This window comes from Equus przewalskii, chromosome 13 (genome assembly GCF_037783145.1).
Source record: "Equus przewalskii isolate Varuska chromosome 13, EquPr2, whole genome shotgun sequence".
Taxonomy (NCBI): Eukaryota; Metazoa; Chordata; class Mammalia; order Perissodactyla; family Equidae; genus Equus; species Equus przewalskii.
Window position 1 is genome coordinate 91,702,360 of NC_091843.1, and position 25,418 is coordinate 91,727,777.

Sequence of the window (25,418 nt, forward strand, 5' to 3'; positions counted from 1 at the left end):
TGGGCGCACTGTGGGGATCTGATGGGACCTCACGCTGAGCTGCACCTGGGCTGGGCGCACTGTGGGGATCTGATGGGACCTCACGCTGAGCTGCACTTGGGCTGGGCGCACTGTGGGGATCTGATGGGACCTCACACTGAGCTGCACCTGGGCTGGGCGCACTGTGGGGATCTGATGGGACCTCACGCTGAGCTGCACCTGGGCTGGGCGCACTGTGGGGATCTGATGGGACCTCACGCTGAGCTGCACCTGGGCTGGGCGCACTGTGGGGATCTGATGGGACCTCACGCTGAGCTGCACTTGGGCTGGGCGCACTGTGGGGATCTGATGGGACCTCACGCTGAGCTGCACCTGGGCTGGGCGCACTGTGGGGATCTGATGGGACCTCACGCTGAGCTGCACCTGGGCTGGGCGCACTGTGGGGATCTGATGGGACCTCACGCTGAGCTGCACCTGGGCTGGGCGCACTGTGGGGATCTGATGGGACCTCACGCTGAGCTGCACTTGGGCTGGGCGCACTGTGGGGATCTGATGGGACCTCACGCTGAGCTGCACTTGGGCTGGGCGCACTGTGGGGATCTGATGGGACCTCACGCTGAGCTGCACCTGGGCTGGGCGCACTGTGGGGATCTGATGGGACCTCACGCTGAGCTGCACCTGGGCTGGGCGCACTGTGGGGATCTGATGGGACCTCACGCTGAGCTGCACCTGGGCTGGGCGCACTGTGGGGATCTGATGGGACCTCACGCTGAGCTGCACCTGGGCTGGGCGCACTGTGGGGATCTGATGGGACCTCACGCTGAGCTGCACCTGGGCTGGGCGCACTGTGGGGATCTGATGGGACCTCACGCTGAGCTGCACCTGGGCTGGGCGCACTGTGGGGATCTGATGGGACCCCACGCTGAGCTGCACCTGGGCTGGGCGCACTGTGGGGATCTGACGGGACCTCATGCTTCGGGCGGCCCTGAGTGCCGTGACTCTTGAAACCGACAGCCCTTTGTGGGGCCCTGGAAGCTGTGTCTATGGAACTGTTAAGAGGGACAGTGGTTCCTTGAGGGCTGCGGAGGGCCGCATGGCCTTGCACCACGCTGCGCTGGGTGAGCTGCTACAAGGACTCCGCCTGGAGCGAGGACTTCCTGGGGCTGCCTCCTGGAAGCCTGCTCTGGTCTGTAGCCTCTGAGTAGACTGGTTCCAAGTGTGGCCACAGCAATCCTGTGACCCGGAATGTTTAGGCCTCAAAAGATCCCTGCTGGTCACAGACACAAACAATTTCAGGTGCATTAATTTTATAATTATATTCTGATTGTTTAGTTAAGCCAAAAAAGACCCCTTGGGTGGGTAGAGCAGTATGTAATTTCATAGCTAGGATTCACTTCATCCTATGCTGAATTTACACGTATACATAATTTTCCTTTTACACTAAAAACAAGTAAAAATAAATCACAGGGATTCTGTATTTAATTATAAAACAATGAAATTACCATATCAATTTAAGCATTATAAGTAACTTAAATACAATAATACATATGACTTTGAAAACGTAACTCAAAATAATAGTAAACAAACTAACTAAATGAAGTCCTATTGAATTCCAGGCGTTTCTGGAACACAAACTTTTAAATTTAATAAAATACTACATTTTCTTAGTAAAAAATTTCTTCAGTCAGATTTTCCTTCCAAACTGTTCCTCACGTTTTAATTGGAGTCTTTCCTAGAGTCATTTTCTTTACAACCACAGCGTGCTTTCCAGCACGCATATTGCGTGCGTGTGCGGGGGTCAAACACTCGCAGGAGCCGGCATGGTGTGCACGCAGCCAGGACAACAGTGCAGAGAGTCGTGCACGAACACGTCGCAGTCCACGCAGAAGACATGCCGGCACACGGTGCAGATGTAGACCTGTGGGGGGAGGGGCACACTCAAAAAGCGGCTCCAGATGTGAGCGCAGCACAGCCGGAAGGCGTTCACGCGGCCGTCTCTGTATCAACTCCCCACCACTTTATTACTTCCAACGTCCTACAGATTCTCTAATCCAAGATGCCGCATTTTTTCCAAAAGTATGACTCCTTAGAACTGACGGAATAACTTTGTTTTTGAGTCCTTAAAGTCTCTTCTATTACAAGACACAATTACTTCACTTTAAGAAACTATCTGGGGAAGACACATGGGCTTGAAATCAGTGCTAGTTTTGAACGCTTGGAGAGGTCATCTGACTAATTCAATTAAAAAGAGAAACAAAAACTTAACACAGATTTCGTTATTCCTAGAGAACGGCACCACAACTGAAAAAGTTATATTCTCCTTTTAACTAAAGCATTAAGAAAAACGGCAAAAGACACCTTGTAAGACAAAGAAGAAAAACCCACTATTCTATCAGGATTACACATGTGGGTACTTGTGCCGTGGGGTAAAGCTCCCAGGGCAGCATCACACAGATTCAAACTCACCGAATCTGAAACAGCACAGAAGAGGGTGCGTTCCTAAAAACTATCGAATGATTCCAATGGTTCTAGTGAGGGTGACGCTCCTGACGTCAAAGAAGCACGTCAAACTCAATAAATTGTTTTATGAAAAGTGAGCACTGAATAAACAAGCAATCCTTCCAACTAATATTTTATACAGTTTATAAAGTATAGTTTAAAATATGGACAGGTAACTAAACTAATAAAAAACTAAAACCAGACAGGGATCTATCCTATTTGCATCTTTATATAAGTTTATATATTCAAAGTGACCACCTTCAAAATTTTTAAAAATATTTCTCACTGGCACAATGGGGACTAAGCTTAGGTCTGTGGCCACCTGAAGTGGGAACTCAAAGTGAGTTCTCACAGAGCCTGAAGGACAGTTTGGAGAAAACACTTTCAAACCAAATGCAGGTCATCTTGCAGAGTGAAGGCCGTTTCAAGCACTAAGACAGCGGCATGGCAGTTAGACGCAGAATCGCAAAAGCACCGCTGAAGCTCCTGTGCTCCACTCACCGCCCCCCGGGTCGCTCGCCTTCTGAGAACAAGCGATAGGAGCCTGGGCTTCAACAATCGACGGAAAACCTGTAACACTCCCCCTTCAGTATTTCCTACACAACACCTAACGTTTACAAAGCACAGGGACTTACATGCTGGTCTTTCAATTCCCCCTGACATCCATAACAAAATCTGAAAAACAAAGTTTAAGAATCATTTTGTTTAGAATTCACTCATTAAAATAGCTCAGCAAAATCTCAACAAGAATCCTTCAGTTAATAAATAATTATCTTTATACATGACTTTTAGGTGAAAGACAGGGTTAAGAGCACCAGCAATTTAAGAAAATTCCAGACTATATCCCAAGGTCATCTGACAGTCAGCCCCAAACCCTACGTGGAAAAAAACACTTTCTGTTATTTCCATCCAGGCTAAGCAGGGCACGCCTTCTCCACTGGGATTCTGCGAGGGACCGAGCCCTGGGGAAAATGACTTAGGACTGTCTTTCACCTCCCAAAGACAGCAGACACCTGGTCCCATACTAGACGGACAGGAGTTAATTTATCGAACGTAACAGATGCCTAAGGGATTCATTTTCAAGGAATAGTGTAGAGTTAGAAGTTCTCAAAACGTACTACAAAAAGCATCAGTTCCCTGCCTCCCCCCAACCTCCGGATCCCCAGGGCACACGCTTTCAAACTCCTAGCTGTCTGAGCGTCACCTGGGCTCAGGCGCTCTCCTGCTTTGTTCGCAAGCATTAGCCATGAACTGCAGAAGACGAGAACTCAACTCTCTTTCAACCCTCCTGAACCAACTGCATACACATGCTTAACTAATGTCACTCCCAATTCTTTCTATGTACTTCGATCGTTTTGGACAGAATGATGTTACATGTTTACTTTATATGACTATATAAACATATTCAGCTCAGCCACGTAATACTTTTCCTCTGCAAAACATTTTTTCCTGGAGTTAGTAACTGTATTGTTCTTCACAAGCTTAGTTTTCTGTGGGGCCCCAACCTTTCCCTGAGAAGCCTAAACATCCTCTGATTACATTCACCACATCGGGAATTCTATAGTTTTTGTCCTCTTGGTGACACTGTCCCTGGAGCATTCTGACCTTCTCCAAACTAGGCTGGCTGTTCCGCACAGCTGACACCCACTGCCACTCTGGGATCTCTCCTCACCATCATCCTCCGGCTTTCCTTAGCCACTTCTCTGTCATTCATTCTCTTTCTCAGTTCCTTTGAATCATCTCTCCCACAGCTTCCCCAGAAAGTCTCTGAGAACTCACAAGTCTGAAAATATCTTTACTCTACCCACATTTAATTGATAGCTTGGCTGGGCATATAATTTCGGTTGGTAACAATTTTTACTCTAAATTTTGAAGGAAACTGCTCCCAGATCCAGCATCCAGCTCATCACAGGGAGTGATGAGAAGTCAATTTTCATTCCAGATTATATGACCTAATTTTCCCTCTCCAGAATGTCCAGGGTTAGTATCTTGTTGTGTATTCTGAAATTTTACAACGACATACTTTATATATGTTAGGCACTCGACAGTCCCTTTCAATCTAGAAAGTTCTGTGCCTCAATAGTAGAAAATGAAACTATTTCTTTCCTACTCTTCATTTGACCTTTTCTTCATTTCTCTTATTATTCTGATCTTAGATCTTCTAGATAAATTCTCCAGTTTTATACCATGGATATAATCAGCAAATGCTACAAATCAGGGATTGTTCCTTCTTTCTGGAGAGCTTATTTACCTGTATACCACCACTCTTACTATCCACAGTTGGGTTCAGGGAAACTAGTACATTTCTGGAGACCCGGATCTGTCTCATGATGAGTCATTTCATAACCAAGGCATTCTGCATCTCATTTTCTCTATTAGAAGTAATCTTGCCCAGGTTAACATGACTATCTTTTTTAATGTAGTAACAACGTATTCAAACATTCTGTTGTTAGTGCTGCCGAGTGGATCCCGACTCCTGGCGACCCTGTGGACAGCAGACCTGAGCCCTGCCCGGTCACTCTGCGTCATCCTCTCTCCTTCTGGCGCTGTACCAGACAGCGCTCCTCTGCTATTCACAGGGCTCTCATGGCAATTTTTTCAGAAGTGGGTGGCCAGGTCCTCCTTGTCTGTCTTAGTCTGGAAGCTCTGCAGACTAGTCCACCATGGGTGACCCTGCTGGTATATGAGATCCTGGTGGCACAGCTCTCAGCATCACAGCAGAAAACAGCCTCCACAGTGTGACCACCGGCAGACGGGTGGTGTGGCTCCCTTGCTGGGACATGAACCCAGGCCACAGTGGTTGAGAGCACCAGATCTTAACCACTAGACCACCAATTCAAACATTACTTTACCACTTATAACAGATGTAAATTAACCAAAACTCATGTACCTTTCTCCATTATGTTCTTCTAGGGGAATTTCTTGAAAAGCATCCAAAGGAAATAAATGATGGTAAGATCGTGCCAAATGGGGAGCAGACACCAAAGTCAGACCTAACGCAGAAAGCAGAGATGTGTTTAATAGCCCAAACCTCATGGAGACGGCCGCTGAAACATCAAACGATATAACTCAGGCTAAGTATTTTCAAATCTTTTTTAGAACTGCAGATATTATGTCTTCAGTTTATTACCCGTGGCCATAAAAGGAGATTCCAGGATGGAGTCTTGGTTCTGTCAATAAGTGTGTGACTTCTCCTTGTATATTTGCTTACTTGTAAATGAAATAAAATTACATAATTCTATTACTTCCATTCCTCATTGTCCTTACATATATTTATCTTATGAAGGTAAGAGCTGCAAAAACGTCTCCTAGATCGACTGCACCGCCCTTAAAGAACACACTTTGTTCAGAAAGAGAATCAGGAACCTCTTCTGGAACGCCACTCAACGAGAAAAGGAACCTACTTCTCTTCTCACAGATTAAACCCAGAAACACAGGCAGAGCTTAATACTTACATTATTTTAATAGCAATGTAAGAAAGAAGTTATTCAAGACTAATTTAGATAAGGAACAGCTGGTCTCTCACCACAGATTTTACATTCCACGGGCAGCTCACAGTACTTCGCCCGGCACTGGGGGCAGAAATAGCCTCCCAGCGTAAGTCCCGGCTCGGAGCTGCTATCCAGATGCCTGTGGGGGGAAGACAGAAGCACGTGAAGAGTCAGAGCAGAGGGACGTATGCGACATGATGCTAGAACTCTGACAAGTTGTTTCATAGCTCACTTACGCTTTGTTCACTGTCTTTTTGTCTCTGCATTTTTGTTTTGAGTCGTTTCCATTAACGTCTTCGAGTTCACTGCCCTTTCCTCCTTCAGTGACTAACCTGCTATTAATCCCATCCAGTGTACTGTCATCTCGGACACTGTGTTCTTCATCTCTCTTCCATCTCTCTCCTGCTCATGCTCTCCTCTACTTTCCTGAACATAAGGAGTCTATTTACAACGGCTGTTTTAGTGTTTTAACCTCCTGTCCCCTTATTCTATCAACTGTGTTACTTCTGGCTAGGTCTCTGTTCTACAATTTTTCTCCTTGTTATGGGTCACATTTTCCTACTCCTTTGCATGCCTGGTCATTTTTGACTGGCTGCCAGACACTGCGAATTTTGCTTTGTTTTGGGTGCTGGCTTTTTTTTGTATTCCCTTAAATACATTGGGGCTTTTTTTGGAATATATGTAAGTAACTGGGAAGCCATCTGCTCTGTTGGAGACTTCTTTGAAGCTTGTCAGGCTGCCCGGAACAGCTGTTAGTCTAGGGTGGATCAGGCTCCATCCCCCGGGGTGTTAAGAGGCCTGTCCACACTGACTGGTGGGAACGTGACCTGCTCCGGCCACGGGAGCTCAGGGACGGTTCTGGCCGCTCCTGTCCCATGATTCTCCGCCAGCCTCTGGGAGTTCCCTCACAGGAAGGTGCAGCCCAGCACTCAGCCTCTGCAGATCTGGAGAGCTCTCTGGGCAGCTCGTTACTCTCTAGACACTCTCTAGACTCTCTCTGCAGAATTACGGTCATTTCAGCCTCCCCCAACTCTGAACTCCGTGTCTTTGAGGGAGAAGATGTCCAGGCTCTGTGTCGACCCCCCACCCCGCACGGCAGCCAGGAGATTCTCCCCAGGCAGCGAGCTGAGTCACAGGGCCCACCTCGCCTGCCCCCCTCTTTCAGAGATCGTCCCTGCACTGCCTGCTGCCAATGCCTGAAAACACGGTTTTGTGTATCCTGCCCGGTTTTCTGGCAGGAGGCAGGAGGGTAAATCAGTCCCTATTACACCTTTAACCATGCAGAGAGTAGTCTTATTTGTGACTTTTAAGAATCATTTTCTTAAATTTAGTTTTGTTTTATAATTATGTAAAATGTAAAGCTCTGAAGTTAAAACAAGGTATATTCAGGAAAACCTGGGGTCTACCCCTTTGCCTTTCTCCACAGGCCGCCTCAGTAAACATCTTTTAGTTTTCACTTTTTATTTCCATTATGTTGTTATTATGAGGCAAACCCTCTCCTTAGGTGGTTGGCAGCATCCTGCCCACTTTTCTCCACCTCGCTGTCTTACTTACTCACACGTCTGAAGATGGCGCCACAGGAGTATAGAGAGAGTAGAGTCCTCACTCCTTCTTACAGTACAGACAAGGCAATCTTTGACAAAAGTCATCACATTCTGAGCCCGTATTTTAAACTTATAACTGATAGGAAGAATTAAAAGTGCAGAAATAGTATCACTGACAGCTTCAAGGTTTTCACTTACGCCATGCTGAAAGATGGTTTTGCATCTTGATCAGACAGAGAAGCAATTGTATGCTGAGGAAATCCTTCACAGAAGAAAAGAAGTTACTTTCTTTTTCCAGGAAAACGGCAAAATTATTCTAGGACTAGGAACCTAAAAATGTTCCTACCAGAAAGCCCACAAAGTTGCACAAAAGTTCTCTCTCCCGCCTTTTAGACGTGTTCATCACAGCTGGTCCAACGGACTGAAACTCCAGGTCATGAGACAAATTGAAAGTGGAGGGAACGGGGGAGAGCTGCCTGTACACCCGCCCCATCTGAAGGTCACAGCCATATTTTCCAATTTAGTAACAGTTAACACACACTGCTGTTTAAAAAGAAGGTGTCTGTAATTTTTAAATAGTTTCTAACACAACGGAGGAGTCTATTCAGAGGCTGCCTTCACTTTATGTAAGAATATACTTCCATGTTTAAAATTTTGGAACCCCCAAATCCATGTAGTTTGTTTCTATTTACATTTTTAAATTCTGAAAATAAGGCCAAGGAAACTAGAAACCATTAAAAAAAGAGAGATTGATTACATAAAAATTTAAAATCTATCTGCACATCAAAACAAATTAAAGCAAAAGTAAATGACCAACTGAAAAACATTCACAAGAGGTGACTGAAAACGGGTGGACATTCCTAAATGGCTCTAACAAATCAACCTGAAGAATAAACTATTATAAGTTTAAATCACAACTTTAAAATGGGCTAAGAAAATGTATCAGTAAATCAAAGAAGACTAGCCAACATAATATCTAAATGTAGAGTGTGCTTCATCTGTATCTATCAGCCCTTGCGACATAAGGAGACAGACACCGATATCAGTCTACGGATGAGCAAAGAGGCTGACCAGTACTATAAACCGCCAAAAACAAGGAAGAAAAGCATTCCTCTGACAGTTAAAAAATGTACATTAAACAAGGAGATTCCTTTTATATTTAAAAAGTTATGCCTTTTTCAATTATAAACATACAAAATTTTCAGAAAATAGAGGAAAATAAAATTTTTTTTAAATGATGCAAAACCCATCATTCTTGTCCTCCAGAAAGAAAGCACCTTGGTCAGTGTCACGTGCCTCCCACAACTGGCTGTCTTTGCACACTTTGCATCACGCAGCTTTGACCAAACAGCACAGACGATTTTGTAGCTTATCTTTTAAATTTCTTAATACAACAAGGATTTTTCTATAAACCCAGTTCATTATACCTTTACAGCCTTATAAATGAAAGAACGTCAGTAGTGTTCTCTGAGGGAGAGCTACAGTGGTTTTCATTTATTTTTACTTCTCTGTATTTTCCAAAATTGCTTCAACAACATAATTTTCTCTAATTATAAAACATTTGAGTTAAAAAAGGAAATTCTTAAACATTTAAATAACTTGTGCAAATGAAGATACAAAGTCTGATTTGAGCTAAAACATATTTTTAAAAATGCCTATTTTAAAATAACACAAAATAAACACTTACCCATACGAATAAGCGAGCATTCAGAATTTGAGCTGGCAGGAGGGGGACTAACGTGATGTGTTAGCAATTCTTTGTAATGGCTTTCATCTAAAATAACATGGTATGTGCCTAACAAGACGAAAAATAAAAGAAAAAGAAAATCAGCTTTCCAGACTTAAGAACGAATTACAATTTCTATGCAATTCTGTAAAAGTTTTACCATCTGAAAACGTACATTTTCAAAATAAATATTAGAGTTAAAATATCATTCTTCAAACACTTCTATGAATAACTATAATTACAATTTAATTAAAGTCAAGTTGTAAGATCTTTACAAAATATTACGTATAGTGAAATTTGTAGCTTTTCAAGGGTTATATTGCTTCCTCTAAACACTGACATAACTACTGAGAATTCCTTGCATTTTGAGATGCTACCTTACAGAATCAATGATATATTTAAGATGACTACCCATATTTTGGACTTCAGGACATACACTGATTTAAGTCTAGTAAAAACAGATGAAAACCGTAATTTAATGAACAAATTGTTACGTCTTACATAGTAATGATGAATACACACTGAAGATTCCAGACACATACCACCAGTTTCACGAGCAAGCACGGTGCAGACCCGAACCTCGGCAGACAATCCAATCACAGACACGCGAATTTTAGCTGCCTTTAGCGTCTTCACGAAATCCACGTAAACAAAGCGTTTCGGGGAAGGAAAAAAACAATGAAGAATTAGCGTGTTTGAAAAAGGACAGAATGCTCTGAAAACTAGTAACAAGCTCACTACGGAATTCTCGTTAGTCGTCACTTTCGCTTGGACGACAGAGGAACTGCCGGCCCTACCTGGATGAGGCCATAGATGTCAGACGGGTCGCAGGTCGTGAGGCTGCTGAAGATGATCAGGACTTCTCGACTCGTGTGGCCGGGCATGTGTCTAAGGAAGGGCAAATGCACCCAATTGTGTAAAGCAAATTACACTAACGAACCGCCTCCCCAGTAAGAACAGCACACACAGCTCACACAGTTAGACTACAGAACATCTCACCTGTTTCAACAGTACAAAGGAATGAATTGTGAGTATATTCCTAATACCTTAATGTGAATTTTTCTAAAGTTAGCTACACACTTAAAAAAAAAATTCATCGATTCATTCCATAAATATTTACTGAATCCTCTTTTAAGTTCTGGGGACAGAGTGATAAGCAAGACTGACGAGGCCCTCACACTGTGAAGCTCACGTGGCAGCAGATTTGTTCCACACCAAGTCTATGGCGCACCCTGGCAACTGTGACACCACCACCTGGATCCACCTCGAGGTGGACCCGCGCGGCCTGGCAATGGTAACCATCTTCCTTTTTCAAGACTCTAATTTAACCACATGGTGATTCAGAGTCAAAACAGTCATAAACATTAATTTTTGTGCACCATTCAATTAAATGAGGGCGTACGGGATTTTATGATGTGATGAGCTGTTTTCCCCCACATTAAAGAGAGATTTGTATGCTTTTTGGGGCAATCCTATCAGTTATTTACAGCTTTCCCACTATAGCTTCACTGGCAGGCTCGCGGCTTTCACTGTGGAGGCTGCTTTCGTGCCTCCTTTTATGAGTTCTACCTCCTCATCTCCTTCAAAACCAGAACAATACCTAAAGGTGTAAGTATCGGAGGCAGGACAGACTACCCGGGGATAGAACAGACGAGCCTTAACCATAGGGAACACTTCCTTTGGGGTCTTAGCTGTATTCCACATAAAGTTAAACTTCCTGGGCAAGTGTGCTATTAATTTTCAGATGTATCACAAAATAAGTTAATAACAGAGAATAAGTGTACAACAAACTCACAATTATTACATGACATTAAATTCCATATACAATCAATTTCCAATAAAATGTTTACTCATCAACATATTTCTTTTGTACTAATACCACTACAGTTTTAATGATATTTTTCTAAAACTTTTAAGGCCGTACCCCACCAACTAAAATGTAAAATAAAAATCAGTAACCAACACCATACTAAACATCATAAATGACATTACACATTTCTCTCAGTAACGTTTTCATCATAGTTGAGTTTATGGAGATACCTATTAACACATGATCATTTCAACTTAACTCATTCAAAAAACTTTGAAACCAATGAGAAATAATGAACGTGAAATACTAACTTCAGAGTCTGCATAGCCATGCTCAAGGAGTTATAAAGAGACGGCTCTCCATGGCACGTCATAGCCACGGCTTTCTTCAGAGACGTTATGTGTTTCCTCGGGTTCCCTAAAACAGAAATGGAATAATCCACTTTAAATAAAATTCTATATATACATACAGAACAGAAATTCATGTTTCTCCCAAAATTTACAGGTCTATGATATTAAAGAACAAAATCCCTTCAATTTACATTTTTGGTAAGTTGCACTTTTATCAGAAATGTTTGTTACATAAAGTCTCATTTCATACTGAAAAAGAGAACACAACCTATCTTTTATCTATTAGCACACTTTTAAGTAATATTAACTTAGAGCACATAACCTTTTATGTTTTAACATTTCCCTATTTCACCATTATTTTCACATTTTAACACCTCTGAAGTCAGGATGTGTCCGACAATCCCCGGCAGGCAAGCAGTGGTGGACACAGCCGTCACTGTCTGCTCGCGAGCCAACCTACGAATGGCTATTGACATGCTGTGGCTTCCAGTGCATTATGTACACTGTTTGCGCCATTCATGTTGAGTTCAACTGCAATTTAAAGTGCTTTCAGAAATGCTATTAATAAAACAGGTTATATTTTTATGTAGAAAGGCACGGAGCAGAGCAGCGAGGTATAAATTTGTTATTAGTGGCAATTCCTATTTTCCTTTGGGGTAAAAAAATGAGAGCTTCACAAGACCTAAGAAAGGAGAATTTCCACAAATAGACAAAGTGTGTTATCTGCTGACTGAATAACACCTGAAAAGATTGTCCACCTCACGTCAAGTAAACAAATGAAGGGAGGAGAAACCACTGAGTTGTTTCTAACAGTTGACAGACACGTCAAATGACCAAAAAGCTGGTGTGAACAAGCCCCAGATCATGTGACATGGCATCAAAGTTTAACTGCTGGTGTTTCCTTCTCGATGGCTCATAAAATAAAGGTATCTTACAAATGAGGGAATCTGACATTCAGTGAAATATGGTATTCTTCAGACACTTTCTCCCATTCAACACTGTCTTCATATTAATTAATGATAATCAAAACATCTTTAATTGATTTTCTCATATAGCACACTTCATCGAACTACCTCTATAGTGTTGAACATTTATTTCCTTAATGTTGAACATTATTTCCCTATCAAATTAACTTAACATTTAACTTACTAATATTGTCACATTAAACATACCATTGCAAAGAGCATATTTGTAGAGCAATGCTTTTTTAAATTTTTTCACAATATTTCCTAAGTATAATTCCAAGAAACAACCATTTTTACGGCTCTTTTCCCAACAATGTTAAACTAATTAACCAGACTATGAGCACTACACATACCAGTTTCTCCACGGTTCAGCAAGCAATATACTGCTTTTGGAACTTTACTTTGCTCATTTAAAATATATACAATAAAACGTTGCTGAGTGGTTTTGTTTTTGATTACTTGTTTGGCTAAACTTTTTTTTTTTTTTTTTTTTTTGCTGAGGAAGATTCCCCCTGAGCTAACATCGTGCCAATCTTCCTTTATCTTACAGTACGTGGGCTGCCACCACAGCATGGCCACTAACAGAGCGGTGTAGGTCTGCGCCCAGGAACCAAACCCAGGCAGCCAAAGTGGAGCACACTGAACTTAACTGCTAGGCCACTGGGGTTGGCCCTAAACTTCTTCTTCAATAGTTATTTCACTTTTTATTCTAGTATGAATTATCTGTCTTGTCTATTCATCTTCTTGGAACTTCTTAGTGTTCTTATTTATCTGAATAAGTTCTAAAGTAGTAACCATCCACCATATTTAATACATGTTGCATTTACTCATGGCATCATAAAATTTTAGAAATGAGAAATGTCTTAGTCAAATCACTCATAAGTGAGAAACACATGTAACAAGCTAAATGATTGGCCCACAGACATGGCCCACCCAACGGCAGGTCCAGCACTCGCTCATCTCCGGGCTCTCTATCCACTTGTGTTTCTACCACACCACACAACACACGTGTTTCATCTCCCACCGTGTCGTGAGCATAGGGAAAAAGCATCCATCACCGTTGGCGAGGTTTACAGTGTGACTCTGACCAGAGGGAGAGAGGGCGCCTGCAAGAGGCCTGTCAGCATCTCCAGAGGCTTTTCCTTCTCTACACACGACTTCCCCAGGACCAACAGAAAACCACCATTAATTGAGGGGGGAGGGGTGGCCCTACATCCTTTCCTTGGGGAACCATCCTCCCCCCACTGTCTAACAGTCCAGCTTAGACCACGTGGTTCAGGGGAAGCTCATCCTGCTCCCATCCGGCTCCAGGCACAGACATGCCATCCAGGCTACCAACAAAACACTTCAGCTCCCCGGCCACTCGGACTGCTCATGGACGGGCAGACGATCAGCAGGGTCACGAAGAGTCCCCAATGAGACCTGTGCTGAAGCTACAGGCTAGGAGGGACCCGTCAGCCTGGGGCTATGAACAGGCATGGTTTCACCTCCCAGAAAGCCTACGAGAGCATGAAGCCAGACAGAGCCAGGACCCTGGAAACAACTGTATGTGAAATCAGCCACCTTTGAACATGAGCCAAGAATTTCACTCTGCGCTTACGCTATCTTGAGATTTTTTTGGGGGGGTTGCTTACAATTGAGTTTCTTGGATCACTGCAGGCTAACATACATTTCACTCCTTACTGCCAGAGTGAAAAACTAGTAATGATGAAAGCATGTCACTTCTCTCGTGTGTTCTGGTGAGGAGGAAGGGTTGAGAGCCACATTTAAGGGATAGTGTGTTTCACAGAAAACAGAATTAGTGATGTAAATTTGTAACAGAACATATCAAAGCAAATAAAACCTGACATTATTATCTTCTAAGAGAATAAAATTCAGTTAGGCATGTCACGCAAGCAGAAAAATTGAATCATTAACAACTACAATTCAATTTTCATTTGAAATACTCTGCTCTTTAGAGGTTTAACTTTTAAAAAAATTAATTTTAAGATTAAGTGGATTTTCTGAATGGTTACAATAATTTTATCTTAATACTCTGGGGACAAGAATGTACAGATCTTAAAAACACATCTACATCCACTGCGACACTATTGGCCAGTGTGCAGAGCTCCATGTAAAGAGCTCATCTCAGACACCGAGGGTCTGACGGAGGGCTTATGAAGGGTCCACCCAAGGCAGGCGGGCAGGCTCTGTTCCACTTCCTGGGCGAGCGCAGGAACAGGGCACGAGTTGCGTAAACGCAGCCGAGGCCCCGAGTCCTGGAAGGGTGGTTATGCGTACCTGAGAGTTCTGTCAGCTTTTCAGCTCTTTTACTCTTCGTTATAATTATTCCAATCTCCAAAGAAAAACAAAAATGATCATTAATTTAACGAATTATTTCTTCTTGATAAGAATGTACATAACTAAAATAAATTAGTAATTTCAAAGGAATAAGTAACGTGAGAAACTTGTTCTCACGAAGCTTTTGACATAAATCGAGCTATGAGTTCACTGTACGTTATTTAACCTCTAGAGTTATATTGCTTTTCATTAATAATTGTACCAGAAACTGGTACACGATCTGGACCATTTAATAATTCATAGAACGTATGCCAAATATTTTAAAAATAAATCATATTTGCAGTCATATCAGGAATCCAATTCTGAATTCCACTGCTTATATACATACCTGACTAATAGGATTTTGATCAAAATATTCCTCTACGAAGTATTCCAACAACTGTTTAAAGAAAACAAAGCGGAAATACTAAGGGCAAAATAACAACCACAGAGAACACGTCTTGTGAAACCTGTTTATCAAAGCATTGCTTCTCATGATTTTTTTTTCTTGAGGAAGACTGGCCCTGAGCTAACAGCCATGCCCATCTTCTTCTATTTTATATGTGGGATGCCTGCCACAGCATGGCTTGATGAGCGGTGCCATGTCCGCGCCCGAAATGCGAACTGGCGAACCCTGAGGAGCTGGAGTGGAGTGCACAAACTTAATCACTACACCACCAGGCTGGCCCCTTTCTCATGATTTTTAAGCTTTCAGATTTAAAAAAAATGTTTAGTAGTAAAAATACTAAATAAATAAAAATAATAAATTTTAAAATATTAAATAAGTAAAAATCAAAATATTAAATAAACCTGAATTTGAAGTGGTAAGTGACGAGACAGGTTTGAGCTGGGCCTTAAAAGATGGAGCCATCTGGACACGTAAGACAGAAGCGACTAAACAGGAAAAGATCCACTGCAGACAGAGACGGGAGCGCGAGCAGAACTGAGGACCAGCTCTGATAAACCAGGAACCTGCGTGTCTACAGGCTGAGGACACCAAGCCAAGGAAGCCAAAGGAGAACGAGATTCAACAGTGGGAAGGGACAACCGACAAAGCGAGATCCCGACTCGGGTGGAAGGCGGAAACCACAGACATAAGTAACTAGCTATTCGTTACCATTTCCCTCAGGGACCGCTAGCACTTCTCCTTAGCTGTAGTTGGCATTCACTCAGAAAAAAGAAAGCATTCCCTGAAAATTCAGTGTCCTTCCCCCACTGACAGTAAATTAGAATGACTCTACTGTACCTTTAAAGTACACGTCAGTCTATTTGGCTTTAAATCTTGGTCTTCCATTGTTCTCGATCCATCTACTACCACATAAAGATGGCGCATCTACAAACAAAAACACAAATAAGGACAACTTTCTTTTTCTTTTTTTTTTTTGTTGACGAAGATTGCCCCTGAGCTAACATCCATGCCAATGTTCCTCTATTTTTTAGATGTGGGCCGCCAGCAGAGCATGGCCACTAAGAGAGTGGTGTAGGTCCATGCCCAGGATCTAAACCCAGGCCACTGAAGGGGAGCACGCTGAACTTAACCACTGGGCCACCAGGGCTGGCCCCAGGACAATTTTCAAATATATTTTTACCACGAAGTAAAAATGGCATTTAGTATTCACACATTCTACACATGTATTTTTAATATATTCTTCTATTTATTTTTTTAAAGATTGGCACCTGAGCTAACAACTGTTGCCAATCTTTTTTTTTTCCCCCCCCAAATCCCCCCCAGTACATAGTTGTATATTTTAATTGTGGGTCTTTCTAGTTGTGGCATGTGGGATGCCGCCTCAGCATGGCCTAATGAGTGGTGCCACGTCCGCGCCCAGGATCCACACCAGCGAAACCCTGGGCCACTGAAGCAGAGCACACGAACTTAACCACTCGGCCATGGGGCTGGCTCCTAAGATATTCTTTTAAAAGGTTTGTTGTTTCACTCTTATTTATTCTATCAAGCCAGAATGTTTCTTTAACCCAAACTAGTTCTGTACCAGTAAAGGAAAAAATAACAACATACCATTCCAAGTCGAACTTGTCCATGGTGCTCAAATACTCTGTTAAAATTATGCAAATATTTTAATGGAATACCACATACTACCCGAAAAAATCAGTACAACCATTAAACTAACCTGCATTTTTTAGGGAAGTTCAATTATTAACTTATGGGATCCACATAATGACAGGCATTTTGGAAGTCCCTGGAGACCCACTGCCCTGCTGAGCCTCTGGGTGCTGGCTCTCCCCATTCAGAGGCTACAGGTCAGTTTCCCGGAAACGCAGCTGAACGCAGTCCTGAGCAGTGGGTACAGGGGCACCCCTGGCTTAAAGCAATGTATTTTACCTTTTGTAACACACTTACAAAAAGTTCACATACCTTTTTCTCTTTGCTTTAAAGAGAATATCTTCTATTGTAGCTTTAAGTGACCCTGATTCATCTTCTTTAAGAATCTCCCTATAAGCAATAATTACTCGTTTGAGAGATAAGCTAAAAGTTTATTAACCCAAAAGAATGAAAACATATGTCCACACAAAGAATTGGACGTGAATGTTCACAGCTGCAGTGTTCATAACAGCCAAAAACTGTAAACAATCTAAATGCCCACCAACTGGTGAATGGATGAATAAAAACGTGGTATAACCATGTAAGAGAACGCTCTATTCAGCAATAAAAGGAATGAACACTGATGCACGCTATAACATGGCTGAGCCTTGAAAAGTGCATGTTAAGTGAAAGGAGCCCGACACAACTGACCACATATTACATGATTACATTAGACCATGTGTCCAGAAAGGGCAGAGACAGAAAGTAGATGAATGGTTGCCCAGGGCTGGACAATGGAATTAGTCGTAAATGGGCATGACGGATCTTACTGGGGTGACAAAAACGTTCTAAAACTGATTTATGGTGATGACTGCACAACTCAGTAAATCTAAAAATCACTAAATTATAAATTGAAACAGGTGAATTTTAACATGTGTGAAATATACTTCAATAAAAGCTGTAAAAAAAAACAAAAAAGACAATGCCCAAAAGAGAAGAGAGTAATAACGCCTTGCTCACCATGTTCTTTCATAACCTCCTTCCCATCGCTTAGTTCTTTCAGGTTCCTCATCCATTTTTTTCTTAAATGTATTATATTATTCAACATCCTGTAAAAATCATTAGATTGTGAATTTTCTAAAGATGTTTGACACCAAATGTGTACAATCAAATTTGAAAAGTAAAGAGAGAGAAGTGAACATACAAAGTGAAAAACTCAGACTACAAGGCCATCTTATTCTTTGCAGTTTATTTAGTAATTGTTGGATGAAAATACTTTACAAAATCCTCATGGAACTCATTTTTCCATCAAGAAAGAATATGAATGTTTATGCGCAAATATGGCACCAACAGAAATAAGCATCTTTTTATAATTACAAAAAACCAAAATACATTATAAATGTGTCCTAGGACAGGACCACAGAATTATGGGAAGTGGGTACGGGCACAGAAAACAAGATCAGCCACAACGGACGATTGTTAGAGCTGAGTGACAGACGCATGGTGATTCATTGTACCACCTCTCCACCTTTGTGTCTGTGTGGACTTTCTCACAATCAACGTTTTAAAATGAAGTTTATTGGTATTTATTAGTGGTAAATGCTCGTGGCTCAGAATTCAAAAAAAGGACATAATATTAAACTTATACTTTGATCTCAACTACCAAAGGATAAAGGAAATACTTAGTAATTCAATAAATAGGACAAATGGTTCATCGGGATGATAGGATTAAAGATGACTGGCTTTTTGCTTCTTTATTCTTTTCTGTGTTTTCATATTTTCAATATGAACATGTATTTTTTAATAATCAGGGATAAAACGTGCTGGGGGGAACCGACTAACCATAACCAAGCAATAAACATCCCCACCCCACACTCCAGTCTCAGCTTCCTTCCTCCGTAAAGGAACCAAGTGCCAAGACCACAAGGACAGAAGAAACCCCACCCCGGGGGGCGAAGACTAACTGTGATGAGGACCAGAACCAAGACCTGACCCTCCATTACACATTGCTGCTATAGATTTACAGATCTAAAGAACTGACCTATGAATGGACTCCCGGAATTCAAACCCACTGATAAGAGGGACATGGCTTTCCCTGCATCGCAGCTCCCCGCGGCCCCGCTGTCCCGGGTCACCGGCTCAAGTCCGGCGTGTCACTAAGACACCAAGCCCGGGGCTGGAGACCCCGCTGCGGGGAGCCGGTAACCCGCTCCAGCACCCCGCAGCAGCAGAAGGGGCTTAACCCTAACGCCCGCGCTATTCCCCACGCCGACCGCGCTGGCGCCCGCGGGTTCACGACGCGTGCGGCGACACGGCGGCCACCCCGGACGCCTGACCCTCCAGGCAGGCGGCCTCTGTCTCCTGCGCAAGCCGTGCATCACCGCGCGGCCTGCTCTCAGGCTCGGGTCCCCGCGCGGGGCCGCCCCGGGGCCGCCGCCCCCGCACGTGCACGCGCCCACCCCACCGAGAGGCCCCTCACAGTGCGCCCCGCGGGCACCGGGGACTCGCGGGCCCAGGCGGCCGGGTCTCCGGGCGACGGCTGCGGGGGGGACACCAGTGGGGCCGCGGGGCGCGAGCCGCGCTCGGCCTGAGGGACGGCAGCAGGCGGCCCCACGCAGGGCCCGCCCCACGACGCCCCTCTCCCGCCGCCGCCGCCGCGGGAATCGCCCGCGCACTCACCAGGCCCGCCGGAAGCCGCTCCGCCCGGAAGTCCCGCCAACCCTCTCTGAGGGCGCCGCCCAAGTCCTTCCGCCGTGCGCGGGGCGGGGGCCCGCGTAAACGTTCCGGCGGCCGCGCGGAGCTGACTCGGGGCCTGCCGGCGGCCGTGGTGTCCGGCTTCCCGCGCCGAGAAGAAGGGCGGCGCTGCAGCCTGCTCCCCGCCCCACCTGCGCCCCTCCGCGGCCCGCGCCTCCACCTTCTCGGGGGTCCTGCCCCAAAATCACAGAGGAGCCATCCTGCGCGGGGGTGCAAAGATCACACCTGGGTTTGAAACCGGGCTCTGCCTCTAAGCGAGTAACACCCAAGTCTCAGCTATGAAATGGGGGCCACCTGCCCTACAGCGCTCACCATCAGTGGCGGCTCCGCAGCCAGCCCCTCATTTCTCCCCAGAAGACGGGGTGCCCCTTAGTTTGCGCCTTGTCGGCGAGAGGGAGGGGAGGGAGATGGGCATCGCCGATGTCTTCCTCCCGGCCTCCCCGCCTCCGTGACTCCTGCGGAGACTCACGCAAACTCCACGCTTTCTCCTTTCCCTTCCACCCTCCCTTCCATCCACAAACTCCACACTTCCTTTTTCCTCCGTTCTGATTGGCCGTTCTGTTAGAGGGATGCGTTCCTATAGGACAGCCGCAACCCCAAGCCCCGAACGTCTCGCTTAATACTTACTAGCAGTCTGGGAGAAAAAAAACAATTTCAACGGAAAACCAGGAAAAGGACAGTGGACTCCCCAATAAAATTAAATTGAAGCGTATTTGTGGAGAGGCTAAATCATTCAAGCTTTTCCCACCTGTGAAGTTTACTTTCCTCCGTATAGATTTTAGTCACAGGTCGTGACTCAGCTAGGTAATGGTCCTAAGGCAAAACGAAACGCGTACACCTGTGGTGATCCCTTCCATAATCATGACTGACACAATATTCTAACTGTGCATAAAGTGGTATAACAAAGTGATCCAACCTAGCCAGATGTTCCAACTTGTAAAACTAAGGAACAACTATAAAGAATGGCACAATCTGTTCTTCGCCCATGGGTGGCTGACACAGTCCACCGAGTTAGGAAATTCATGAGCAGCTCAGCCAGTGGAGTCAAGCTGAAATTCAAGTTGTGCCACTTCAGGGACTGGGAGAGGCAAACCTGCCTATTGTAGTACCTTTAGATGGACACTAAATCATTCAAAACCTCCACAATCGCTTCAAACAGTATCTAATAATCCTTATCTTGATATGTAATTTGTCTTTTACAGCATCTGTTCATCATCTATGAGTATGCCCAGCCTAATGCAGTTATCTGTCAAGAATTCAAACGAATTTACACCCTACAGCTGCACCCAGCAGACGAAGCATGTGGGGATTGGGACGATAAATATACTTTTAAAATAGAATTTGCCTTTGAAAAAGTTGTTTAAAGTTTCACCTTCTGGCTTTGGGAAATAGGTCTAACTAGCCATATATTACTTTCTGACAAGGACTATTGTAAGTCACACATTAACTACCTTCCTAACAGCTATGAGATTAAGTACAAACATCTCAACAAACAAGCACACTGATGGACAGGAAGGCTAAGTAATTTGTCCAAGGTCACACAGCAAGTGATTGCTGGAGAGCAAAGCAAGAATAGGACAACACACACAGGGGAGAGCAAGCAGGCCTGTGGCAGCAACCAGAAATCTTTTTTAGGATACTCTTCCACATTTTATTGCAGTCATACACACACACAATCATGACTATGCGTCTATGTCCTAACTCCAAAGTGGCATTATTTTAACACAGTGTTTTCTAAAAACTACCGAACTTACTTGGGCATTTTTATTCAGGAAAACTATGCCCGTTAGGAGAAATGCTGACAGAATGAAATGCAGGAAGGATGATGCAGTCCTCCATCTAATCTTCTGTCCTGTCCTATCAGAGGTCACATGGTGAGATCACATTCTGACAGCTCCAGCTGAGCCTTCCCCAATGTCCAGAGGAGACGCTTCCAGTCACAGCGCTGCAGCAGGAGAACGTGTGTGAGGACCTCCCACAGCCCCAACCGAAGCGAAGGTCCTGGAGCCACGATTACAGAACCCTTCCGCCCAACCCGTCTTTACACATATATCCTTCAGATAGTTCAGAGGAAGCATGTTATGTAATGAGAAGTACTTAAAATGCACTCAAAATAGGATATTTTATTAACATCAAACAGGAACCCCACCCATTAATTTATTAACAAAGTCAACCTAGAATGGAGCATAGAACCTAATATTCCAACAGACAGAATCTAAGCTAGATTCCAATCCTAGCTTAGTCACTTGCTTGTGTGACCATGGACCAGTTAACCCATCAAATCATGTTTCCTTGTCTGTAAATGGGAACGAGAAACGGTTACACATCAATGGACTGTTGTAAGGATTAAACGATATTTCAAGTGTATATGTGTACAATGTAACTTGGACTATAAATACTAATACATTTATTTCAAGAAATACAAAGTATATATGATAAAACTAATACGTTATTTCTAGGTGGTGGGTACATGTTTGCTTATAGTTTTTCATATTTCTTTCAATTTTTCAAAATAGAAATAAAAATACTGATCTTATATACTTTTAATACAGAATCACACATGTAAGGGACTCACTCTATGGAAAGAACCTTCACCAGATGGACCACATGCTTCCACAAAATCTCTGGAACAATGGTTTATAGCAGAAAGCAGGATGTAGACATAAGAATCACAGAAGATCAGAGACGAAAGAGACCTCTGAAATCTAACTGAAACTTCTTATTTTTCAGACTAGAAAACTGCTCGAGTGGCTTTTCAAAGTTACATCTAGCTAGTTAATGCCAACCCCAACAGAAACACTCTGATGCTGGCTCCTGAAGTGGTCTGTATTTTTTTTTTGCTGAGGAAGATTCACCCTGAGCTAACATCTGTTGCCAATCTTCCTCTTTTCACTTGAATAAGATTAGCCCTGAGCTAACTTCTGTTCCCACCTTCCTCTGTTTTGTATGTGGGTCGCCACCACAGCGTGGCCACTGATGAGTGGTGTAAGTCTGCACTGGGGAACAGAACCCAGGCTACTGAAGCAGAGCATGCCGAATTTAACCACTAGGCCATGGGGCTGGCCCCTGAAGTGGTCTCTAGTGTACCACATTTGAAAAATGATTTTCTTATTTTATTTTAAAGTCCAATTTTATGGCACAATTTTACAACACGAACACGCTATTTGATTTTTTGCATTCCACTGAATAGTTTTTGTTTTGTCAGAACATGGCAAGCTTGCCTTTGTAAACTAAGTACATTGACTTCAGAGAACAAGAGATTATACTTTAATACATAAAAATCAGTCAAGTTGCTCAAGAGTCCTTACCATTTGGTTTGAATCCAAAAAGGATAAAAAACATAAACTATTCATTATCTTTTGTGGTAAGTATGTACAGCACATGGAAAATTAAGAATTTCTTCAATTTGAAGAATGAATCAGTGTTATAATGGAAAGATTTAAAAATTTATCTTTGGACAATGATTCAGACTTGTATATAAAAAATTATATACGTAACTGCCTGAATTGCACACCAATGATTTAAAGATTATTCTTTAAAAAATTTTCAAAGAAAAGAGTTCTAAACTGGGGGATAATCACATCAATTTGGCTACCAGCTACATGCCCAGTGTTATCAGCTAATTTTACTTAATAAAAATTTGAATTAAAAAAAAAATGTGCTGAGATTTAAGGGCACCATTTGAAGTAATTTGGTGTTTTGTGGTGTTTTGTATTCCATTTCAAGACCAATCGGCCATCTTACAGCCAAAGGACCAGGAATCCAGCAACCAGCACAGCACCCAAGACAGATTAAAACAGCAACAGATACAACTGATGAGTGTAGTTTTCGACAGCTTAGTATGAACAGCACTAACGACGTCAAACAGGTATATTATAGGAAGAAAACCCCAGGTTTAATACCTTATAAAATATGTACAGAACTTGAACATTCTTGTGAGATACAATTCAAGTCACAGTTGAATTATAAATGTAATCAGATACTCTGATAAATGAAAAAGCCTAGTTGGTTAAGAAAAAACGTATGTAAACCATAAAAAGATTAAAAAGTATTTAAAAATACAGAAAATTCTAACCAGTAGGTTTAAATTCTGATTTAAAAAGTCAATGTATATTTACAATCTTTAAATTTCACAATTTGTTACTTTAACATGATCTTTCACCTGGATAACGTAAAACAATAAAAAGCTTCTTTAACCATTTATACACAGAAAAAAATCAGTAGGGAGGGTGGTAGAACACAACGTCATAGTAGCTAAAATATGGAAGGCCAGGGACTGCTCAGTGAGTCGGAGAACAGACTTGACCCAAAGTGCGAGCTGGCCGACAGGCTGTGCCCTTCAGAGACGTCACTGCAGGGACCCACGCTCCTCATTTAAACAGGAGTGATTACGAATGACCGTGATGCGAAGGGAGGACTCTGGGAGGATTAACAGGATCACCGATGCGAACTGAGGAGCACTCAGATACAACGACGCGACCGCCCAGGATATGAAAGTTCACAGCACAGTTCTCTCCGGAACCTTCCTCAAAGGGTTAAAGACCTCAAACCACAGTTAGTTCTTAATACAAGAACCAGTGTTTAAAGCATGAAATCCTTAATTGGAGTGTTCAGCCCAGTTGATTATCAAAAGCTATTTATAAAATGCATCAATACTGTCATATTAAAGCTACCAGCACTCTGTTATGATCACAAAGGCCTGGGCTCCCGGTCAGTCCAGAGTCATCTGCCTCTGCCAACACCACAGAGACGCCCGCTTCATCTTACTCTTGGTGTGGCGCCTGCCTCCTAGGTTTTCCGTCTGTCATAGTCTCCAACCATCTTCTTGATGTGCGACAATTTGCTCTTCAACTGCTTGCAGTAATTCCTCTTACTTTTGTAATCTGCAGACTGAAAAGGAAAAGAAATGAACCAGGTAAATTGAACAAGATAAAAACGAGTTATGTGTCAGCCGCTGGGAAGGCAGAGGTGAAGAGACAAAGGGGAATATTAGTATATAGAATTGCTGGGGGTGTTAAATGGAGTCACACCTGTGGCAGCATCTCGGACCACACGGGTGGCTAATTCTCTTTGCTCTCTCGGGTCTTCTAACCTGGGTTTGACAAAGGATACGTTTATTTCTAATGATTTGTAAAGTCACCAAGAAAACTTACTGGCCTTTCTGCTAATACGTTACCTAAAAAAAATCAGTACAACAAGAAACTGATGATATGGGTTGACCTGGGAAAGGGAACTGGTGAAGGAGGCTGAGACAGGAAAGGTTGCTATATGCCCTACTAAACTCCTGCTTTTAAATCATAATGTTCTGCAATTAAAAAAAATTCAATATAAAATCTTTTAAAAACAAAAAATGTTTTAAGTCCATAAAGACTGGTGATGCCAAGTGTTGGCAAGGATGAGGAGCAACTGGAATCTACACTGCCTGGTGGGAATGTGTTACACAAAGCAGGAAAGCTGTCCGACAGTGCCGACCCAGGGCTGGATGCACACGTGCCAGGTGACCCCGCAATTTCACCCCTAAGTATAAACCTAACAAACGTGTGCACGTGTGCATAGACACCCATAAACACGGACCGCAGCTGTACACCAAAACACGAATGGGTCTCACCAACGTAATACCGAGCAAAAGAAATCACACTCTAAATACATACTGTGGGATTCCCATTTATATAAAGTTCAAAGTAGGCAAAACTACTCGACCATGTTAGAACGAAGGATGTTAGAACTTAGGTACCTCTGGGGTGAGTGTGAAAACTGGAATGCAATACAAGGGCAATTAGGATGTGATTTCTTTTTTTTTTTTTTTTTTAGATTGGCACCCTGAGCTAATAACTGTTGCCAATCTTCTTCATTTTTTTTTCCTGCTTTTTCGCCCCAAATCCTTCCTGTACATAGGTGCATATATTTCAGTTGTGGATCCTTCTAGTTGTGGCATGTGGG

The 25,418-nt window shown here is 43.1% G+C and overlaps 2 protein-coding genes across 16 annotated transcripts in view; both read right to left on the minus strand.

Moving 5' to 3' along the window:
* Positions 1–1,269: 1,269 nt before the first annotated feature.
* Positions 1,270–20,340, minus strand: LOC103564226 (general transcription factor IIH subunit 2). Of its 3 annotated transcripts, XM_070569949.1 has the most exons (17): positions 19,791–20,029; positions 19,404–19,678; positions 17,745–17,833; positions 17,058–17,135; positions 16,701–16,737; positions 15,930–16,016; positions 15,033–15,083; positions 14,645–14,699; positions 11,361–11,466; positions 10,037–10,127; positions 9,782–9,869; positions 9,201–9,308; positions 7,712–7,775; positions 6,005–6,108; positions 5,369–5,471; positions 3,114–3,153; positions 1,270–1,897 (listed from the first exon to the last, which is right to left on the minus strand). In XM_070569949.1, exons 3-17 carry the CDS (start codon positions 17,798–17,800, stop codon positions 1,778–1,780), a joined length of 1,188 nt encoding a protein of 395 aa, XP_070426050.1. In that variant the 5' UTR covers positions 17,801–17,833; positions 19,404–19,678; positions 19,791–20,029; the 3' UTR covers positions 1,270–1,777. The 3 variants fall into 3 exon arrangements, with proteins under 3 accessions (XP_070426050.1, XP_070426052.1, XP_070426051.1); XM_070569951.1 differs by lacking the exons at positions 19,404–19,678; positions 19,791–20,029 and adding an exon at positions 20,227–20,340; XM_070569950.1 differs by lacking the exon at positions 19,404–19,678 and having other exon boundaries at positions 19,791–20,015.
* Positions 20,341–21,581: 1,241 nt separating this feature from the next.
* The window catches only part of OCLN (occludin), a 49,187-nt gene continuing 45,350 nt past the window's right edge, over positions 21,582–25,418 (minus strand). For all 13 annotated transcript variants that reach the window (XM_070569940.1, XM_070569937.1, XM_070569944.1 and 10 more), the window contains one exon: positions 21,582–24,368. In XM_070569940.1, the coding sequence (XP_070426041.1) occupies positions 24,267–24,368 (102 nt within the window). In that variant the 3' untranslated portion in view covers positions 21,582–24,266. The remainder of the gene's footprint in view (positions 24,369–25,418) is intronic.

Excerpts from the sequence above, each read along its gene's own strand:
- LOC103564226 (XM_070569951.1), bottom strand. The coding sequence starts at position 17,800 with ATGGATGAGGAACCTGAAAGAACTAAGCGATGGGAAGGAGGTTATGAA. Across the intron at positions 16,017-16,700 it reads GACAAGTTCGACTTGGAATG|ATGCGCCATCTTTATGTGGT; the intron begins GTATGTTGTTAT and ends TTTTGTTTGTAG. Across the intron at positions 14,700-15,032 it reads ATCAAAATCCTATTAGTCAG|ATTGGAATAATTATAACGAA; the intron begins GTATGTATATAA and ends TTTTCTTTGGAG.